The sequence below is a fragment of the Pongo abelii genome, chromosome 9 (genome assembly GCF_028885655.2).
Source record: "Pongo abelii isolate AG06213 chromosome 9, NHGRI_mPonAbe1-v2.0_pri, whole genome shotgun sequence".
NCBI classification, from domain to species: domain Eukaryota; kingdom Metazoa; phylum Chordata; class Mammalia; order Primates; family Hominidae; genus Pongo; species Pongo abelii.
The window spans coordinates 127,432,816-127,453,244 of NC_071994.2; the positions used below are offsets into that span (position 1 = coordinate 127,432,816).

Here is a 20,429-nt window from a genome sequence, read left to right on the forward strand (position 1 = left end):
TTCTGCAATGAACCTGGGAATGCAGATACTTCTACAAGCTATAGTAATCTGCCCTTATCCTCAGGGAATACATTCCAAGACCTTCAGTGGGTACCTAAAACAGATACAGACAGGAGGCAGGGAATACTGGGTTGAAAGGGTGGAGTCCCTGGCGAGGTTTCCACCCTTAAGCCTGGACTCATGGCCCTAAATGAGAACTTCACATCCCAATTTTCCCGCTGGAATGTTGCTTTTTCCAAAACCACCCTGTCCTGCTCTGCCCCACACCCTGTACCCATAAAAATCCCAAGCTCCTCTAGCAGAGAAGCACAGCATAGTGGCAGAGAAGGAGAGAAGAGAAGAAGTAGCTGGACATTGGAGAAAAGCAGCTTGACTTTGGAGGGAAGGCTTGATGGTGGGACTTCAGAGAAGAGTTTGATCATCCCCAGGCGGGACTCCAGGGGAAGATTATCTTCCCACTCCATCCCCCTTCCAGTTCCCCTTCCATCTGAGAGCCACCTTCACTATTCCATAAAATTTTCCACATACACCACCCTTCAATTCATTCATGTGACCTGATTCTTCCTGGATGCTGGACAAGAACTCAGGTACCAAGAGGGCAGGATGTAAAAGGCTGTCACCCTGACCCTCCACTGAGCTGGTTAGCACTTAGCCATCTGTGAATGACAAATGCTAAAAGCACTGTTTGTAACACATGCCCTCTGGGGATCTGGGGTTTGTTGGCACCCCCTCCTAGACAGCAGAGCTAAAAGAGCATTGTAACACACTTGGACGCTGCCACCCACACACAGCCTGCTTCTGCCAGAGAGGAGTGACCAGCCTATTCCAGCATTCATTCACTTCAGTTCCTGCACCCATTGGCTCGTGTGCTCCCTCCGGTAAGGGATTGATGGTGGCAGCTGAGTAAACGAGTCACCCCTTCATGAGTTGCATGAAGGGGTCAAGGGAAATACCCAATCTCAAAACCATGAATAGTACCAAACCCTATATATTTTATGTTTTTTTCCTCTACACACAAATCTATGATACAAGTTAATTTCAGAATTAGGTATAGCAAGTAATTAACAGCTAATAATAAAATAGAACAATTATAAAATACACTGTAATAAAAGTTACGTGAAGGTGGTGTCTCTCTTTCTCAAAACAAAAATGTCTGTGCTCACCCAGGTCCGTGGGCACAGGCCCAGGAGTAGAGCCCTAGCCAGGGACCACCCCCTTCCCCTTCCCATCCCACGTCCCTTCCCCCTTCCATATCATTTAAAGGGATCATGCCCTTTCCTTCCCAGCACTTTCCTTCCATATCAGTACGAATAAGGACTCTGAAAAGTATTAGATTTGTTCATTGAAATATACACAATATGAACAGGGAGAATCCTTGGTATAAAATTAAATTATTTTTTATTTCATTTTCACCTCTCTACTTAGAGGAATTATATAATCTTCAGTCAAATAATTTCTATTAAGCAACTAAAATGAGATTTGTGTTGAAAAGATACAGGAATTTGTAAGTCATGGTCCATGTCCTTATGGAGGCCAATTACAAGACTACACTAAAACCTTTTAGAAAAGAGTAAACAATGCAACACAGTGTGCAAGTGAGTCAGAATTTGAATGAGGTCTGCAAGCATCCATTATGTGCTTTAGAAATCAGGGATGGTTATGTGGAGGAGGTTACTATCAATGGCAAATAGAAATGGTACTTCTAAATAGGTGGAGTAGAATGATTATAAGCAGGATATGGAATGGAGCAGTGTGTTTGAGGGACATTGAGACTGTTCTGAGGAGAATATTTTTCCTGAATAAGAGTAAGAGATGAAGTTGGTGACATTAGGTAGGTAAGACTTTGATCTGGATGAAATTACATTATATTTTGAAAGCGTGTGGAGTAATTTGGGTATGAAACTTACTCTTTTTTGTTCTGTTTTTAGCTTTATTGAGGTATAATTGATATACAAAAACTGCACATATGTATACAATTTGAATAAGTTTGGACATGTGTACACATATGATTCCATCACCATAATCAAGGTAATAAACATAACAATCACCTCCAAAAGTTTCCTTTGTCTTTGTTTTTGGGGCGCGTGCGAGCACACACGCACGTGTGTGCATGCAAAAAACATGTAACCACAGATCTACCAGAGATCTTGTTTTCCTGCCAAAATGTTGCATTTCCCAAGATCACCCTGGCCTGCCACGCCCCCATACTGTACCTATAAAAATCCCTAAGACCCGGCCTGGGCGCGGTGGCTCATGCCCTAATCCCAGCTCTTTGGGAGGCCGAGGCTGGCGGAATAGGAGGTCAGGAGATCGAGACCATTCTGGCCAACATGGTGAAACGCCGTCTCTACTAAAATACAAAAAATTAGCCAGGCGAGGTGGCGGGCGCCTATAGTCCCAGCTACTGGGGAGGCTGAGGCAGGGGAATCGCTTAAACTGGGGAGGTGGAGACTGCAGTGAATAGAGATTTTGCCACTGCACTCCAGCCTGGCGTCAGAGTGAAACTCCGTCTAGGAAAAAAAAAAAAAATCACCGAGACCCTACCAGGCAGACACACAGGTGGCTGGACGTCGAGAGGCACACACCGAAAGGCACCAGCATGCCAGCAGGCCGCCAGCAGGCCACCAACCGGCAGAAGCAGAACGACACAGTTTGGCGGGGGCAGTTGGAGGAGAACACAGGCCACTGAGCGGCCTGGCTCCAGGGGAAACCCTTCCCACTCCATCCCCTTCTGGCTCCCCCCATCTGCTGAGAGCCACTTCCACTCAATAAAACCTTGCACTCATTCTCCAAGCCCAGGTGTGATCAGATTCTTTGGGTACATCAAGGCAGGAACCTGGGATACAGAAATCCCTTTGCCCTTAAGACAAGGTAGAGGGTTTAATTGAGCTGGTTAACACAAGTCGCCTATAGACGGCAAAACGAAAAGAACGCCCTGTAACACACGCCCACTGGGGCTTCAGGAGCTGTAAACATTCACCCCTAGACACTGCTGTGGGTTAGAGCCCCACAGCCTGCCCGTCTGTATGCTCCCCTAGAGGTCTGAGCAGCGGGGCACTGAAGAAGCGAGCCACATCTCATCGCACGCCCTTCGAGGGGGACAAGGGAACTTTTCTCGTTTCTCTACCATCACGTTGATTTTTTTCTAAATTTTTTTACCTATATAGGAAACAAATGTCTTGGATTACAATTAGTAAGATGATTCTAATAAAATAATGGCCACAGAAAAAGTATGAGAGTCATTCTGTGAGTAAAAAACTTCTATTAGCCTCATCCCCCAAGACGAGGTTATTGATTTGTTAGCTCCCTATCATGCTTGAGGGCCTAGAAAGTAGTAGTGACTTTTAGACACTGTTCAGATGCAAAAAATTGAAATCAAGAGATGGAAGCCATGAAACTGTAGTTCAATTAAAAGAAAAATTAGAGTCTGAAACGTAAGGTGGAGAGATCTAAAAGATGTGAAGGCAAACAAAATGCACAAAATTTTCTAGGGTTGTTGTTTGTTGTTGTTGGGGGTGGAGAAAGAAGTTTTTGTATTCTTATTTTAGAATAATTTTAAATGCATAAAAGTTGCAAAAATATTGTAGAGATTTCCCATATACCTTGGACCCAATTTTTCCTTGTATCCAGTTTAAATGTATCAAGTTAATATTACAATGGAATATTTGTCACAACTAATGAACCAATGTTGAAACCTTATTATCAGCTAAAGTTCATATTTTATTTTTATTGTCTTAGTTTTAACCTCTTTTGTTCTTGGTTGTCCTGGTTAGAGATTTATCAATTTTATTCACCTTTAAAAATAAGTAATTTTGATTTTGTTGGGTTTTTTGTTTTCCTATTTTCAGTTTTTAAAATTCTGCTCTAAATTGTTATTATTTTTCTATGCTTTTAAAAAATATTTACTTGTCTCTTGCTTCTGTGGATTCTAAGGTATAAGCATAGTTTATTAATTTTAGTTCTTATCTAATTTATTTTTTAATATTCTAAATTTCCCTTTAAGCACTACTACATTCCACAAATTTTTGTAAGTTGTATTTTAGTTTTCATTTAGTTTAAAATATGTTTTTGTTTGTCTTAAAACTTCTTTAACCTATAAGTTATGTAGAGGCATGTTGTTTATTTTCCAAGAATTTGGGAAATTTTCGTTTTCTGTTATTGATTTCTAGTTGTTGTGGTCTGCTAAGTGAAATAAACCCATCACAGCAGGACAAATGCTGCATATCCCCATTTATATGAGGTATCTATAATAGTCAAACTCGTAGAAGCAGAGAATCCAATAGCGGTTTCCAGGAGCTAAGAGGAGGGAGAAACAGGGAGTTGTTCACTGAGTATAAATTTTCAGTTATGCTAGATGAATATGTTCTAAAGACCTGCCATACAACATAGTGCGTATAGTTAACACAATGGACTTCAAAATTTGTTAAGAGGGTACATCTCATCTTAAGTATTCTTACTACAAAAACAAACAACATAAATGGACACAAGAAAACTTGGGGAAGTCATGAATATGTCAGTTACCTCAATTGTGGTGATGGCACCAAGGGTGTTTACATATGTCCAAACTCATCGAATTATACACGTTTAAATATGTGGTTATGTATCAATTCTACTTCAGTAAAATGGTTTAAAAACAAAAATATCCTTTCTTCCCCTGAAACTGTTTTGGTATTTTGCTTCATCTCTAAGATGGCTCAGATACAGATAGGCTAAGGCTACTGATGCAGGCCAGGTTGTTTGGAAGTTCTCCACAAGTAATGATCATGGGCATTCAAACACAGAGGTGTTGTTAACAGAGCAGAACAGGAAGCAGTAGGCATTAAGAGCATGTATCAGAGTCAGACTTCAGTGGAAACTGTTCATATGCAATCAATCAGAGCCCCACAGCTGCTGTCAAAGTTACAAAGATTGGACATGAGGTCATGGAGCTTCGTGATGGGGTCTAGTAGTTGGTTGAACAGACTTGTGAGAGTCAAGGAACACAGAAAAAAATAGTCAACTGGCCAACGTAAAGAGTCAGAAATATGGAAGGATATGGAAACTGAGCTCTCTTAATACAGGTAAAATCGGGAGATATATTAAAATAATAACTGGGATTTTATAAAAGATAACTGGGAAACGATCGTTTCTGGGTTTGCAAAATCAGCAATAGTTTGGGTTGTTCAGGAGTTGACAAATTTGTACTCTAGATTTCCATAAACTTTTCTAATGAAGTATAGAATTGACTCAGAGTTGGGGATGATTGGCCTTTGCAGGAGATGGCAAACTGGGGAGTCAGAAGAAAGGAGGTGTCAGGTAGCAAATTACTGGCTGCCTCACTTAAACCTGCTGGGTATTTTCTGACAATCTCCAACTATACTGTGATTTCAGTCCTCCTTAACTATGTCTACTTTTTAAACTTATTTTTTTTCTCTGATAAGACACACAAGAAACATTTGAAACATTTTAACATTTTAAAGTATGTGTCTGCTCAAGGCCCTCCATATAGTACCTGGGTATCACTGCTGGTTACTCAGGGCCCAAGGGCTCTTCAGTTAGCAGGTGATGAATGCTGCCAGGACTGGGTGCTTTCCTTCAATGCAATGGGTTTCCTTCTGGCCCAGTGTGTGTCTAGAAATGTTGTCTGGGAGCTATGGCCTAGAACAGAGGCTTCCCCTCTCTGACAGGTGCCCTCTCTTGCTGTGGCTGAGGTGACATCCAAGATGTAAGATAGAGTCCTCCCCACTCTTCCATTTCCTCTCCTCAGGTGGAAGGAAGGGGTCTCTTTTGTAGCCACTAGCTGTGCAGCCTGAGGTTAGGGGAGGGGTGATGCCAGCACTCTCTTGGCTGCCCTGGCTGGTGTCTCAGTATGTCATGTGTCCCCCCATTCCACTGTCTCTGGGCCTAGTTTAGCACTGGGTGTTGCCTAAGAGTTGTAATTCTTACAGCCTTCAAGTGTGCCTGGAGACACAGAGCGCCGTAGCCTGCAGTGGTAAGGTTTGCTGGAGCTCAAGTTCTGACTGCTGGGATCAGAGGTTCCCCTCTGGCTAGGGCTGGTTTAAATGCTCCCTCTGTGGGCAGACATCAGCTGAGTTTGGTCCATCTTTCCCTTCTGCTCTAACAGGACAGCACTGAGTTCAATGCCTCACAATTGCTGTGTTCTCCTTCCCCCAGTGCCCAGAGATGCTCTCTTGGCCAGGCTGCAGCTGCTGGGGGTTGGGGGAGGAGTGGTGTCCATGATTCAAGACTGTTTATTTCTCTCTTCAGTGCCTCTTTCAGCAATATGCAGTTAAAACCTGGTACTATGCATGTTCACCTGATTTTTGGTTCTTATGAAGGTGGTTTTTCTGTGTGGATAGTTGTTAAATTGCTGTCCTTGTTGGGGGGATGATGGGTGGAGCTTTCTATTCTGCCATCTTGCTCTGCCCTCCCCAATTATCACTATTCTATACATACGTTTGAAACTGTGATAACCAAAAATTACTTAAAAATTACAAGATAGACCTTACTCCAGGAGGACTTCACCATTATGAGTGAACTCTACTGCTGTAGACAAAAAGTGCTGACAAGAAAGTGGCAGAAAATCATTTCCTATTCCATTAAAAAATTTCACAATGTTATCACATTCTTACATGACTGTAATTTAAGTAATAACCAAGTAGTAAGCATGTGAAAACTGCCAGTAACAAAACTTGAGATCATTTTACTATTAATCGTTAGTATTACACTGAAAATATCTTGGTACTGTGAGGCAAAGTACTACAAAGAATATTACATTTTGACTTTATATTTACCTGTTCTCAGCCATGACCTGCAGTGTAAGTATAGAAACCACAGCAGACATTTTAGTGATAGGAAGGTACCATGCACTTAAAAGGAGTTTAGATGCAACTGGCAATTTGGGAAAGACAAAGGCTCTTGGTTTTACTTATTTCATGCTGTGAACCCAGTTGAGTCCCTTTATTCATACACCACTTGTTGAACAATCTATGCATGTATAAGTAACAAGTACAAATATGGACTCTGGTCTAATTAAAATTATTCAATAAGTGCCAAGTATAACCTTTATAATTTTTCTCCAGTGCTTATGTTCTTTGAATCTAGTATGTGTTTGTACGTGGTTTGGTTTCAGAAAGACGGCATTTCCGGAAGATATAAATACTAGCTCATGTGTTATTTCTTTTATTTCTCACGGCTAAGTCAAATTTTTCATCTGCACTGCTAGAGAATCATCCTTCACATCTATATTGAAAAGCCACAGAGTCACCCTGAAAAACATTATAAACGTCTCTGAATTGTAGCTTTTGCATCTATAGAATGGGAATAATATTCTTGTACCCCATAGTGCTGTGGGGGAAAGAAATCATTTAACATTCATGAAAGTGCCTGAACAGTTCTAAGCATGTGGTAAACATGAAATAAACAGAAATATCGCTTTTTTTTTTTTTTTGAGATGAAGTCTCACTCTGTCGCCAGGCTGGAGTGCAGTGGTGCGATCCCGGCTCACTGCAACCTCCGACTCCCTGGTTTAAGCAATTCTCCTGCCTTAGCCTCCCGAATAGCTGGGATTACAGGCACGTGCCACCATACCCAGATAATTTTTGTATTTTTACAAGAGACGGGATTTCACCATGTTGACCAGGATGGTCTCGATCTCCTGACCTTGTGATCCGCCCTTCTCGGTCTCCCAAAGTGCTTGGATTACAGGCATGAGCCACCGTACCCGGCCACCTTTCATCCTTACCTAAATATTCATACCTTTGTTTGCTGATACCTCAAAAACCTCTTATGCTATCTTTCAGATCTCTTTCTTTTGAACATAGAACCATCATCACAGTGTCCTGTGCTCAGACCTTGTTAGCTTTCTTCCAAACTCTTATCCTGAAGCTAGAGAGATATCCATATTTTTTCCTGCTTTGGTCTCTCTTGCCTCTGAGGAAGTGCTGTTAAAAACTCTGGTTTGAAGGTGAGTGCAAAATATACCAAGACAAAGTGCAGACTGTTACCATAGTCCAAGCATCATGCAAGATTGCCATTCTGCAGTCCAGGTCCTCCTACAGGCCCAGAGGGCTATGGACCACATCAGGTCAAGCCAGAGTACTTAGCACATGCTGGGCACCCCATCAGTGTTTCTTGAATGAATAAATTTCATATTTATTATTTCTTACTCTGAATTCTCCTCACTAGGAAACTCAAATCCTTCTTGGATGTGAAGTACAAATAGTTCATACTAACCATTCGGTTACTTTTTAGAGCCATAATTTCTATGTTTTTGAAGCAGTGCCAGTAGTCCAAGTACTCACTTAAGGGGAATCTAGTCTAGATCAGTGCTGATACATCATCGTTTGCACTTTATGTGAATTTTTTCTTTCACATTAATTGTCGTAAGTGAGACTTCACTGATATGAAAAAAGAGGTAAAAGTAGGAGGGAGGTCATGAGTAGCTAAAATAATAGATGGAAGGTGAAACAGACAGGTTTTATCTACTTGATTATTTACTTATTACATGCCTAATTTTGGGCAAATGTCCAACCGCTATCATCCTCAGTTACCTAATAGTAAAATAGGTACGTTAGCTTTTGCTCTGCTGAAAGAGTCGAGAGGATTAGAAACAAGGCATGGGAAGTCCTTAGAACATTCAATCAAAGTTATCAGTACAGTTCTTTGGGTTTTCAGGGATTGAGCAGTACCAATATCCACTCTCATAGCATAGAGCACAAATAGAGAAAGTTCTGAGATGTATCTGTGTATCCCATATTTCAGGGACCCCAGGGTCTTTTACTGCTAACATAGATGAGGAACAGGCAGAGAACTGCAACTACCTGGTTGAAAAACTTGAATTTTGTTTCACATTTTATTGTGTTAGTGGGATAATGAATACCTAACTCAAATTTTCTTCTCTCTTTCTACGTAAAATTTCCAGAGAAAATGGTAAAAGGAAACCATTCCACAGTGACTGAATTTGATCTCACTGGGCTAACAGACAAACCAGAGCTCCAGCTGCCTCTTTTCCTCCTCTTCCTGGGAATCTATGTGGTCACAGTGGTGGGCAGCCTGAGCATGATCACTCTAATTGGGCTCAGTTCTCATCTGCACACCCCCATGTACCATTTCCTCAGCAGTCTGTCCTTTATTGATCTCTGCCAGTCCTCCAACATTACCCCAAAAATGCTAGTGAATTTTGTGTCAGAGAGGAATGTTATCTCCTACCCAGCATGCATGACTCAGCTCTACTTCTTCCTTGTTCTTGTCATGTCTGAATGTCACATGTTGGCTGCAATGGCTTATGACCACTACGTTGCCATATGTAATCCACTGCTTTACCATGTCGCCATGTCTTATCAGGTCTGCTCCTGGATGGTAGTTGGGGTGTATTTTATGGGCTTTATTGGTGCTACAGCTCACACAGTCTGCACGCTAAGAGTGCTTTTCTGTAAGGCTGTTGTAATCAAGCATTACTTCTGTGATCTTTTCCCACTACTGGAGCTTTACTACTCCAGTACTTCTATCAATGAAATAGTAGTTTGTGCTTCAGTGCATTTAATATCCTTTTCCCCAGCCTCACCATCCTTAGCTCTTGCATCTTCATCATTGCCAGCATCCTCCGCATTTGCTCCACTGAGGGCAGGTCCAAAGCCTTCAGCACTTGCAGCTCCCACATCTCGGCTGTTTCTGTTTTCTTTGGGTCTGCAGCATTCATTTACCTGTAGCCTTCATCTCTCAGCTCCATGGACCAGGGGAAAGTGTCTTCTGTGTTTTATGCTATTGTTGTGCCCATGCTGAACCCCCTGATCTACAGCCTGAGGAATAAAGATGTCAAAGTTGCCTTAAATAAGTTTCTTGAAAAAAGAAGTTTCCTGTGAAAGTTGCGTTAAATAAGCTCCTTGAAAAAAGAAGTTTCCTATCAAGGGGGGTATTTTGCTTTAGCAAAAAATTTTAATTTCTGGAAAAGGTTTGATAAGGAAACAATCTAGAGACAGCAAGGTATATCCACAAGTAATGAGATGGCTGCTACTCCTTGGTTATTTGGAAGAAAGATGCCAAGGGTAACCCTGAATTCATAGGATCAGTTACACATTGGGACCATTTGTGGGATGCCACAGAGTTCGTCCACCCAGAGTAACACATATCACTTCTAAACATTTTTAAAAAATTCAAAAGTCTCCGTGTGTGATTATACTTTATATGTATGGAATAATATGGCACTTTTTAAGGCAAGACTTATTTACCTTACTTTAAGGAATAAATATATCTTGTCAGTCCCCATGATATTCTCAATACCTGTGTACCTGGGTTTTTCTACTAAGTGTATAGGTAAACACTTCGCGAAGTGTGATCTCCAAAATAAATAATTGCAACCATTTTGAATACAAAATTCAATCACTAATTCTTACTAAGCATGTAGAAATATATTAGGGAATATGGAGGCATATGATGGGTAATAAAACAGTTTCTACCCATAAGGAGATAATACTTAGTGGAAGAGATTGACAGCAATAAATACTGCTTAATACATTTTGTGTATTTTGACATATATTTATGGCTAGGCTCACACTACCGGCCTGGGTCCCACACCTCGAAGGGAGACTGTGTGTCAGGCGTGGAATAGTGAGGGGTGTGTGAGTGAGCATGGGGTCTGGCCACTGCATACAGTCAGACACACCAGCTGCTGATGCGGGATGGGCAGCTCCAGGTGCTGACACTCTCTACAAGGCTGCAGCTGGACTAGGTGCACTGCAAGCAGCTTCCTCAGCTGGCACCAGGGAGTGTGGTGGCATCCAAAAGCTTGGAGACACCAGGAACTGCACGGCCCCAAAGAAGGAGTCACAGTGCTGTCTGGGATCCCCAAAGGGCCGCAGCTCTTCTCTCCTGTTCACCCACAACATGGTGAGCAAGGGGCATGTTTCAGCCCTGTTTCTGTTGCAGCTCTTTTAGCCTTGCCATTCAGTGGGTCCCAGGTTCTCATCCTGAGACCAGAAAGAATAAGGCACGCAGGCAAGTGGAAGGTGAGCAAGACACAGAGGAGCTTTATCACACAATAGAACAGCTCAGAGGAGACCTGCAATGGGCAGCTCCTCTCCATAGCAGGGTGTCCCAATGAGTGTCAAGCTCTCAGCAGAGAGGGTAGTTCCTTTCTGCAGCTGGTCACCCAGGCATCTCTTCAGCTCTCAGCAGAGAGGGTAGCTCCTCTCTGCTAGGCAGGTCATCTGGTCAAGTGTCCAGCTCTTAGCAGAGAGGATAGTTTCTCCCTGCAGCTGGTCGTCCTATCATCTCCTTGGTTCTCAGCAGACAGGAAACCCTGGGGTGGGCAGCTCCTCTCTGCAGCTGGTCATCCCATCATCTCCCTTTGTCTCTCCATCCTCTGCTCCAGTTTGGCCGACTCTGGGGTTTTTATGGGCCTCAGAGGGGAGAAAGCGTGTACTGATTAGTCCATGAGTGGCCGTAGGGAAAAGCACCATAAGTTCCCCCTCTGGTCTGTGGGACTGGTGACCCCATCCCCAAGCTTCAGGCCCTCTCCATCTTGGAGGTGGGACTTCACCAAGGACCCGCCACCTTCTGCCCAGGAGCCCGTCTGCCTCCTACTGGGTGCCTCATGGCACCCAGGCTGTTCATGCCAAGGGGCACCTGCAGGTCAGTGCTAGGCTGTCCTCAGCACCCCCTCAGCCTCCCTCTCATGCTGGTTGGTGCCCAAAGTCTAGAGGGGGCCGAGGCAGCAGGGGCTGGCATGTCAGTGCTGTCCTGAGCATGTGCACCCCCAGCTGGGCTACGACAATGCCCAGGCTAGGTCCTGACTCAGAGCTGGCACCAACAGCAGAGAGAAGCCAGGCAGAGGGAGTAGGCACCCTCATCCCACTGAGGGCCGGGGAGCCTTCCCAGGCCCCCACGTCTGCAGAGATGCCTGGGCCTGCAGCCACAGCAGACATGGCAGGATGGCTGCAGCTGCACCCAGGAAGTTCCCACCCTGCCAGCTTGGAAGGGGCCGGACTCTTGCTTGTCCTTGGCCCTGGAGCGTGCAGCCCCAGCCACGCCTCCTTTAAGCCTGAGGCAGGGACTCCAAGTCCTTGCTGGGCCTGGGCTGGCATCCAGGGAAGGAGTGACATCAACATAAGTTCTTCCCATGGCCCTGGTGCTCAGGGGTGTCCCAGGGCTCCCACTTGGTCAGCTTGTGACCCTGCCTCAGGGGCACCTCTAGGAGCCGATTTCAGGCCCTGGGACTAGAGGTCAGGAGTGTCAGGCTTGGTGGTCGCCCAGATGCGGGGCAGACCCCTGGGACTCAGCCCCCAGTGCAGAGCCTTTTCTCAGGGCACAGAAACCTGGCACCATCAGCAAGGTGGGCATGGTGGCCATGCCATTGGCTAGGTCCCCAAAGCAGGCGTTACCTCTGGCCCATCCTCCGCACTCCATCTCCAACCACAGCACCATGCTGGGCCCAGCTCTGCCTCGGGGCCATTTCTGCCAGGCCTCCATGCCCAACCGTGCTGCTCCCCCACCAGGCAACTCGGCCTAGCCCCGTCGTGGTCGTCCCCACCATGACAAGCTCCAGGTGGCTCCCAGGGGCAGGGTCCGGAGACTGTCTGCCTCCTCCCCAGCCCCTCCCCACAGCAATGGCAGGCAAGAGTGGTGACACGGGGCCAGGGTCAGGAGCCACAGAGTCTCTAGGCCTGGGGGTGGGTCTTACCTGGTCACGTGAAGGTGGGGGCGGCTCAGTTGCCTGCCTTGGAGACGTGGGGGACAGGGGTCCCACCACCATTACTGCTGCCCCTGCAGTCTCTCCTGCCACAACCGCTGGCCTTCCCACTGCAGCTGGCACCGTGGTAGCAGAGGTTCTGGATGGCCTACTTTTGCCATCAATATAACATTTAACAAAACATGAAATATAATTTTACTTCTAAAATAATTTAGTTTTATATAAGTACAAAAATAATTTCTGTAACACATATGTCTTTATTGTTCCTCAATATCATTCTTATTTTTTGAAGAAAAAAGTCATCAACTCTCCTTGTCAGGCTTACTAGGAACTCCTCAGGGTCTTGGCAATATCTATCATATTTTAACTTGGGGGCTGAATGAAAGTATTTTCTTCTTCATTGATCTGAAAGGAAGCAGCCCCCATGTTAAAACATTTCAAGCATTACTGTTTTACGAATACATCATGACATCAAAATATCGTTAGTAGAGGTAAATGAAAGTGAAAACTTTCAAATTTTAGAAACATTTGTTGTTACTTCTGATTTTCTATTTTCCCCTTGTGACAAATCACTTTAGACAATTCCTTTAGTGTATGTTTAAAAAATTGGCTGAACTTTTGAATCTTTCATTGTCTCACTAAAGAGATGAAACTCACTAGAGCTCCAACAAAGTCTCTCACATCCTCATTTCCAATCTGTAATATTACAAGAACAATGAATCACAACATATGGCAATAGGGAAACACTTGAAAGCCAACAAGGGGAAAGGGAAATTCTGATTGTTTCTTTTCCCAAGAGCTGACATTTGTGGGAGTAGAATCTAGAGGGAGGTCATTATCATTGTTTGTTCCCTATCAGACTCTTACTCTTAACCAGCGTATAAAATCCTCACATCAGCCACACTTTGCAGACTGCCAGATGGCTTTAGGCATCAGCTTTGTCAGAGATCAGGATGAATGACTCAAAATAATTGCCAAGGAGACTTTTGGGCTATGACCTCCTCATATCATCAGATTCATTTTTCCCTCCAGAGCAATGGAGAAGAAAAATGTACAACACTGAACCCTGACAGAAAGGATGGGTATGTCTGAGTCCCAGTCTTTGACTTTAAAATCTTGGAGTTTCCTGTTCCAGCTTCTTTTGCAGTGCAAAGGGAGATGCACACAGCTATTTGTCTGTCTCTGCCTGTCCTTATTCTCACGTTCACATGCCTTGAGCAGTGGTTCCCTTGTCATCTACTTGTTCTCTGCAGTATACATTTATGACAAACACTTCTGTGTTTACTCATTTCAATTCAGGCGGTAAGAGGGTTTTTATTCAGTTATTTTGAATCCATGTTTACGTATCTCTAAGCTTCTTTGAGCAATTTTATTGAACATATAGGTATTGAGTTGCTATATGCAAGGCACTATGCCAAGCACTATATTGAATTTATAGTCTAGTACAGAAGAAAAGCAAATAAATAAATAATAACATAGAATGAAATTAGTGTTACATGTAAACATAAGAAATATATGTATGGACATAGAAAATGGCCTTATTAAGTAGAGTTTGCACTATTAAAGCCCTTAACTAAAGAGCCTTAACTATTAAATAGGATGTCATAGGCTAGAGGTGATAGACAAAGAGAAAAATTAAAGGAACATCATGAGTTAAAACTGAGAGAGTACCAAATGGCCAAATCATGTAATGGCCAAATCATATAGTACCTGTTGGGACATAAAAGAAGAAAACTTTTATTTTGGTTGCCAGATGATAACAATCTTTGAATAAGAGATATTGATTTGAGCTTCCTATGAGGAAATGAAAAATAGTGACAATTTAAAGAGGTTACTGTTCAGTAAAAAAATAATTCTGAATCTCTGTGTTAATATGTGTATCCATGTAGGAAGGAGCAAAAACAAGATATGCTGAGGGAGGGAAAAAACCTTCAGCCATCAATTATTGGAATAAAAATTTGAGCAAATAAAAGATATTTCAGAGAAGGCTCAATAGATTACAATTAAAATAACACTGACATTTATTAAGTTCTTACCAACAGACGGGAACTATGCGTGATTTGATTTTTACATGAGAATGATATTAACATTTCTACTTTTTAGAGGCCTGAAGACGAGAAGTAATTTTCTCAAGATCACACGGCATGTATGGGGTTGAGATGATATTTTAACCCAGACTGCCTAATCTAATATCGTAGCCCATTAGAATTTTAAATCATGAAATATTGGAACCAGAAGATATATTAAAGGTGATTGAATTCAAGCACCCATCTCATGCTGTGTCCTTGAATAATGTCTGCTAAATGGTTTTACGGGCTGCACTCTGACATTTCTGGCTATAAGTAAATTAAGGTGTGTCAGATTTTTGGAATGTTCTTTTCTGTTGTGAAACCAAATATTTCTCTCCATCATTTGAAGCACTTAGTTTTTATTTTTTCTCTCAGAGACATATACAATGAGCCCTATACCTCTTAGATATTTTGAACATTTGGATATAAATGCCATGTGCCACATATATTTATATTGTGCTAGCTAAAACCTCAGTTATGTCAGTCATTATTCAAATGACAATATTTTTAGATCATGTTTCTGACATGTCCAGTTTTTCTATAGTCCACAGAAAATATTAAACCCTAAACTGAAAACACTAATCCAGCTATTGCTGGAGTGTTACATAAGACCATAAATTTCTTTCATCTAGAATCTACTAATTTTCTTTGCAAAAGTAAATATGTATTAGCCTTTTTTGAAAATCCACATCACACTATTGACTAGTTTTGTATTTAGACTAAGATTGTGAATTGTATTTTGCATGTGCTCTACTAATCCACATAGCCATTATCTTTAAATTTTATAGTGATTACAGGCAAAATATATGATTATAAAAAGTGATCAGTATAGAAGATATCTAGTGTTTGTTTTCAAAAAGCCTTCTCGGTTTTGGAGAATATGAGTACTTTTCTGATCTTCTCCAATTCAGCCATGAAGTACACTTAATGTAGACCAATCATAGTCTTCTGCTCCCCTGGCCAGAATGGGATAATAGGCGACCTGCATTGAGACCATTATATTACTCCCTTGGGATTATTCAAATTAGAACAAGAGAGGCAATTCCCTCACTGTTGGAAAAGCTCCTGAGATATAAGGATGCTATCAGCCATACAGTTAATGTTTTTGCCTTGCAGAGTAGCAGGTCTGGGTGATGAAAGCTGAGAAATAAAGAGCTGGTTTCAGGCAGAATGAGACAGGTCATTACCCAGTTCTTCAGCTATTTTTAGTTGAAATTCTCATAAGAAAAGTAACTCAGAGTAATATAACTAATTTTATATTAGTTTTATAATCTCATGCCTTCTATTTTTATATATATATATAGATACGGATATAGATATAGATATAGATATAGATATAGATATAGATAGATATGAGGTCTTGCTTTGTTGCCCAGGCTTGTCTCAAACAAGTAATCCTCCCACCTCAGCCTCCCAAAGTGCTGGGATTACAGGCATGATTCACTGCTCCCGGCCAGGACTTCCATATTGATAAATTATAAGGAGCATTTGGTTCTCTTTCCTAATCTGAGTAAAATGAAAATCTGATCGCTGTGCTATTTGATGTGCATGACATATTTATATCCTAGAGAATACGGTAGGAAAGGAAAGAATCCTCTGAAATAACATTAGTAGCTTGCTTTCTTATTGAGGTCAAAAATTGGTGTTTTCTCTTAAAAGGTTATGAACAAAATTTTAATGTTTTCGATGTCTGCAGTTCCTCCTCTGGTCGACCAGACTATTGTCTATTACACAGTAGCAAGAGAGGCTCAGGAGACCACTGCATTCTGTTTCTCCTCTGATAACGTATAGAATATGTAATGATTTACGAATAATTTCTCTCTCACACACAAACACATTCAGTTTCTCTTTTTAAAACTTAGAAACTGTTGACAAGGTCATGGACCCTGGAAACCATTCCTCAGTGACTGAGTTCATTCTGGCTGGGCTCTCAGAACAGCCAGAGCTCCAGCTGCCCCTCTTCCTCCTGTTCTTAGGAATCTATGTGGTCACAGTGGCGGGCAACCTGAGCATGATCACACTGATTGGGCTCAGTTCGCACCTGCACACCCCCATGTACTGTTTCCTCAGCAGTCTGTCCTTTATTGATCTCTGCCATTCCACTGTCATTACCCCCAAAATGCTGGTGAACTTTGTGACAGAGAAGGACATCATCTCCTACCCTGAATGCATGACTCAGCTCTACTTCTTCAGTATTTTTGCTATTGCAGAGTGTCACATGTTGGCTGTAATGGCATATGACCGCTATGTTGCCATCTGCAGCCCCTTGCTGTACAATGTCATCATGTCCTATCACCTCTGCATCTGGCTGACAGTGGGAGTTTACATTTTAGGCATCCTTGGATCTACAATTCACACCAGTTTTATGTTGAGACCCTTTTTGTGCAAGACTAATGTGATTAACCATTATTTTTGTGATCTCTTCCGTCTCTTGGGGCCCTCCTGCTCCAGCACCTACATCAATGAATTCCTGGTTCTGGCCTTGAGTGCATTTAACATCCTGACCCCTGCCTTAACCATCCTTGCTTCTTACGTATTTATCATTGCCAGCATCCTCCGCATTCGCTCCACTGAGGGCAGGTCCAAAGCCTTTAGCACTTGCAGCTCCCACATCTCGGCTGTTGCTGTCTTCTTTGGATCTGCAGCATTCATGTACCTGCAGCCATCATCTCTCAGCTTCATGGACCAGGGGAAAGTGTCCTCTGTGTTTTATACTACTGTTGTGCCCATGCTGAACCCCCTGATCTACAGTCTGAGGAATAAAGATGTCAAACTTGCCGTGAAGAAAATTCTGCATCAGACAGCATGTTAATGAATAGAATCCATGTCATGTTGTTATATCAAGATAGGTCTTTGGTTTGATTAGATATCTAACTTCTTGGATTTATTGTTGAGATTTATGAAAACTTAGTGATGCTCTTTTATGTAACACATCTCCAAAATATTCCTCCGGTCTACTTCCATCAAACTTATATTCCAATGAGCATATGTAAAGAAATGGAAAGAATAAAATCAAAAGACTTTTGAGGTTTAAAGTATCCCTAGTTTTATTTTTATTTTTTTATTTTTTTTATTTTATTATTAGTATACTTTAAGTTTTAGGGTACATGTGCACAATGTGCAGGTTAGTTACATATGTATACATGTGCCATGCTGGTGTGCTGCACCCATTAACTCATCATTTAGCATTAGGTATATCTCCTACAGCTATCCCTCCCCCCTCCCCCACCCCAACAGTCCCCAGAGTGTGATGTTCCCCTTCCTGTGTCCATGTGTTCTCATTGTTCAGTTCCCACCTATGAGTGAGAATGTGTGGTGTTTGGTTTTTTGTTCTTGCGATAGTTTACTGAGAATGATGATTTCCAGTTTCATCCATGTCCCTACAAAGGACATGAACTCATCATTTTTTATGGCTGCATAGTATTCCATGGTGTATATGTGCCACATTTTCTTAATCCAGTCTATCATTGTTGGACATTTGTGTTGGTTCCAAGTCTTTGCTATTGTGAATAGTGCCGCAATAAACATACATGTGCATGTGTCTTTATAGCAGCATAATCTACAGTGAACTGAAACAAATTTACAAGAAAAAAACAAACAACCCCATCAAAAAGTGGGCGAAGGACGTGAACAGACACTTCTCGAAAGAAGACATTTATGCAGCCAAAAAACACATGAAAAAATGCTCACCATCACTGGCCATCAGAGAAATGCAAATCAAAACCACAATGAGATACCATCTCACACCAGTTAGAATGGCAATCATTAAAAAGTCAGGAAACAACAGGTGCTGGAGAGGATGTGGAGAAATAGGATCACTTTTACACTGTTGGTGGGACTGTAAACTAGTTCAACCCTTGTGGAAGTCAGTGTGGTGATTCCTCAGGGATCTAGAACTAGAAATACCATTTGACCCAGCCATCCCATTACTGGGTATATACCCAAAGGCCTATAAATCATGCTGCTATAAAGACACATGCCCTAGTTTTATTTATTATTGTTATTGAGATGGAGTCTAGCTCTGTCACCCAGGCTGGAGTGCAGTGGTTCGATCTTGGCTAACTGCAGCCTCCGCCTCCCAAGTTCAAGAAATTCTTTTGCCTCAGCCTCCTGAGTAGCTGAGATTATAGGCATGTGCCACCATGCCTGGCTAATTTTTAAATTTTTAGTAGAGATTGGGTTTCACCATATTGGCTAGGCTGGTCTCCAGCTCCTGACATTCAGTGATCTGCCCACCTCGGCCTCCCAAAGTGTTGGGATTACCAGTTTGAGCCACCACTCTCAGCCCCTAGTTTTATCTTTTAATTATAATATAGACAACAACCTCAACAATGACAACAATGATAATGATGATGGTAATTAGAATGATAGTAATAACATATATTATTGAAAGTTTATGAAATATCAAGCACCCAGCTAAATGGGTCACTCTATTTAACATTTACAGTATTACTTCAGGGAAAGCCTTAGTATTATTATGCTTTTAAAGATGAAAAAATTAAACATTTATTTGAGTGACTGCTCAGGGTTCCAACCATAATATGACATTGAGACTGGAAAGATTGGCTCAAGGACTTTTGACATTATTCAAAGTGATACTTGGTCCAGGTAATTGTGAGTAGGTCTAAGGACTCTAGAGAATTTCTGTCTGCAAATCAAGCTTCCCCTGTTCCCTATGACATGTTCCCTACATGATTGTGTCACTGTGCTCTGGACAGCTTCATGACAGTTTCACTTTTATTTCATTTATTATAATGAACATAACCAAAATCTTTCAAATTTGTAATGATCAACGAAAAACAGAGCAAAACCAGAAAATTATTCTAGTCTTATTATAGAGATGCATTATAGATACTTATGTTATTATAATTCATATCAACAATTTATAAAAAACACACACATTGTCTTATCGTCATACCAATAACACTGTGTCTTTTTATGAGGCAGATCATTGGGGCAGCTGAAAATTCTGCTAAGTTGCATTGCTTCCATGTGGTTCACACTCTTTGGAATCATCATTTATAAACAGTTGCCATTTTATGTCAATTTTTCCTTTAAAAAATCTCTTCTCTGCCCCCAAGTTATTACTTTTCTGCTTCTGGGCATTTAACATCCTGTAACTGTGAATATCCATGATATTCTAATTACTCGATTGCCTGTGTCTCTCCCCAATTTAAATTACCTACTCGCTATTGTCAGATCAATATTTTTTGATGCTGTTCTGTGTTATTCAACTAATATAACAAGTTTTAGTGTTCACTATAATTTCCTAATATAGGAACAACTAGTACAATATGTCTTTATCATTCTTACATTTCATTATCCATTCATTCAATGCAGTAAGAGATTTGTTCTCAAGGACCCATTGCATTTATTATTTCACTTAATTTTCATCATTTATATAAAGTAAGGGAAGATGGCTACAAGTATAACTCTTGTCTTAGGCATGATTCCCAGTCTAGCACTCTGTCCAACAGACTGTCATATATACCAATAGGCTAAAAGAGGACAAACCAAAAAGCACTGTTGGGTAGACACTTGAATCAATATGGCTTGAGCTCATACACAAAATATAGACTACTTAAAAGGCAGTAGCTTTATCAAGGAAGAGGGAAAAAGCATGTCATATTCAGGGTACTATAATCAAGGCACAAAGATAGAAGAGTAAACAGAAGTAGTTCATGAACCACCCT

The 20,429-nt window shown here is 41.7% G+C and overlaps 2 protein-coding genes across 2 annotated transcripts; both read left to right on the forward strand.

Annotated features, from left to right (window-relative positions):
* The first annotated feature begins 8,907 nt into the window (after positions 1 to 8,907).
* On the forward strand, positions 8,908 to 9,842 carry LOC100449787 (olfactory receptor 8G50-like). Its single transcript, XM_009247195.1, is given in 2 exon segments — positions 8,908 to 9,499; positions 9,502 to 9,842. Coding segments are annotated over 2 exon segments (933 nt in total).
* Positions 9,843 to 13,585: 3,743 nt separating this feature from the next.
* On the forward strand, positions 13,586 to 17,689 carry LOC100450147 (putative olfactory receptor 8G3). The gene is made up of 3 exons (XM_009247193.3): positions 13,586 to 13,749; positions 16,433 to 16,521; positions 16,599 to 17,689. Exon 3 carries the CDS (start codon positions 16,616 to 16,618, stop codon positions 17,546 to 17,548), a length of 933 nt encoding a protein of 310 aa, XP_009245468.2. The 5' UTR covers positions 13,586 to 13,749; positions 16,433 to 16,521; positions 16,599 to 16,615; the 3' UTR covers positions 17,549 to 17,689.
* The last annotated feature ends 2,740 nt before the right edge of the window (positions 17,690 to 20,429 follow it).

Excerpts from the sequence above, each read along its gene's own strand:
- LOC100450147 (XM_009247193.3), top strand. The coding sequence starts at position 16,616 with ATGGACCCTGGAAACCATTCCTCAGTGACTGAGTTCATTCTGGCTGGG.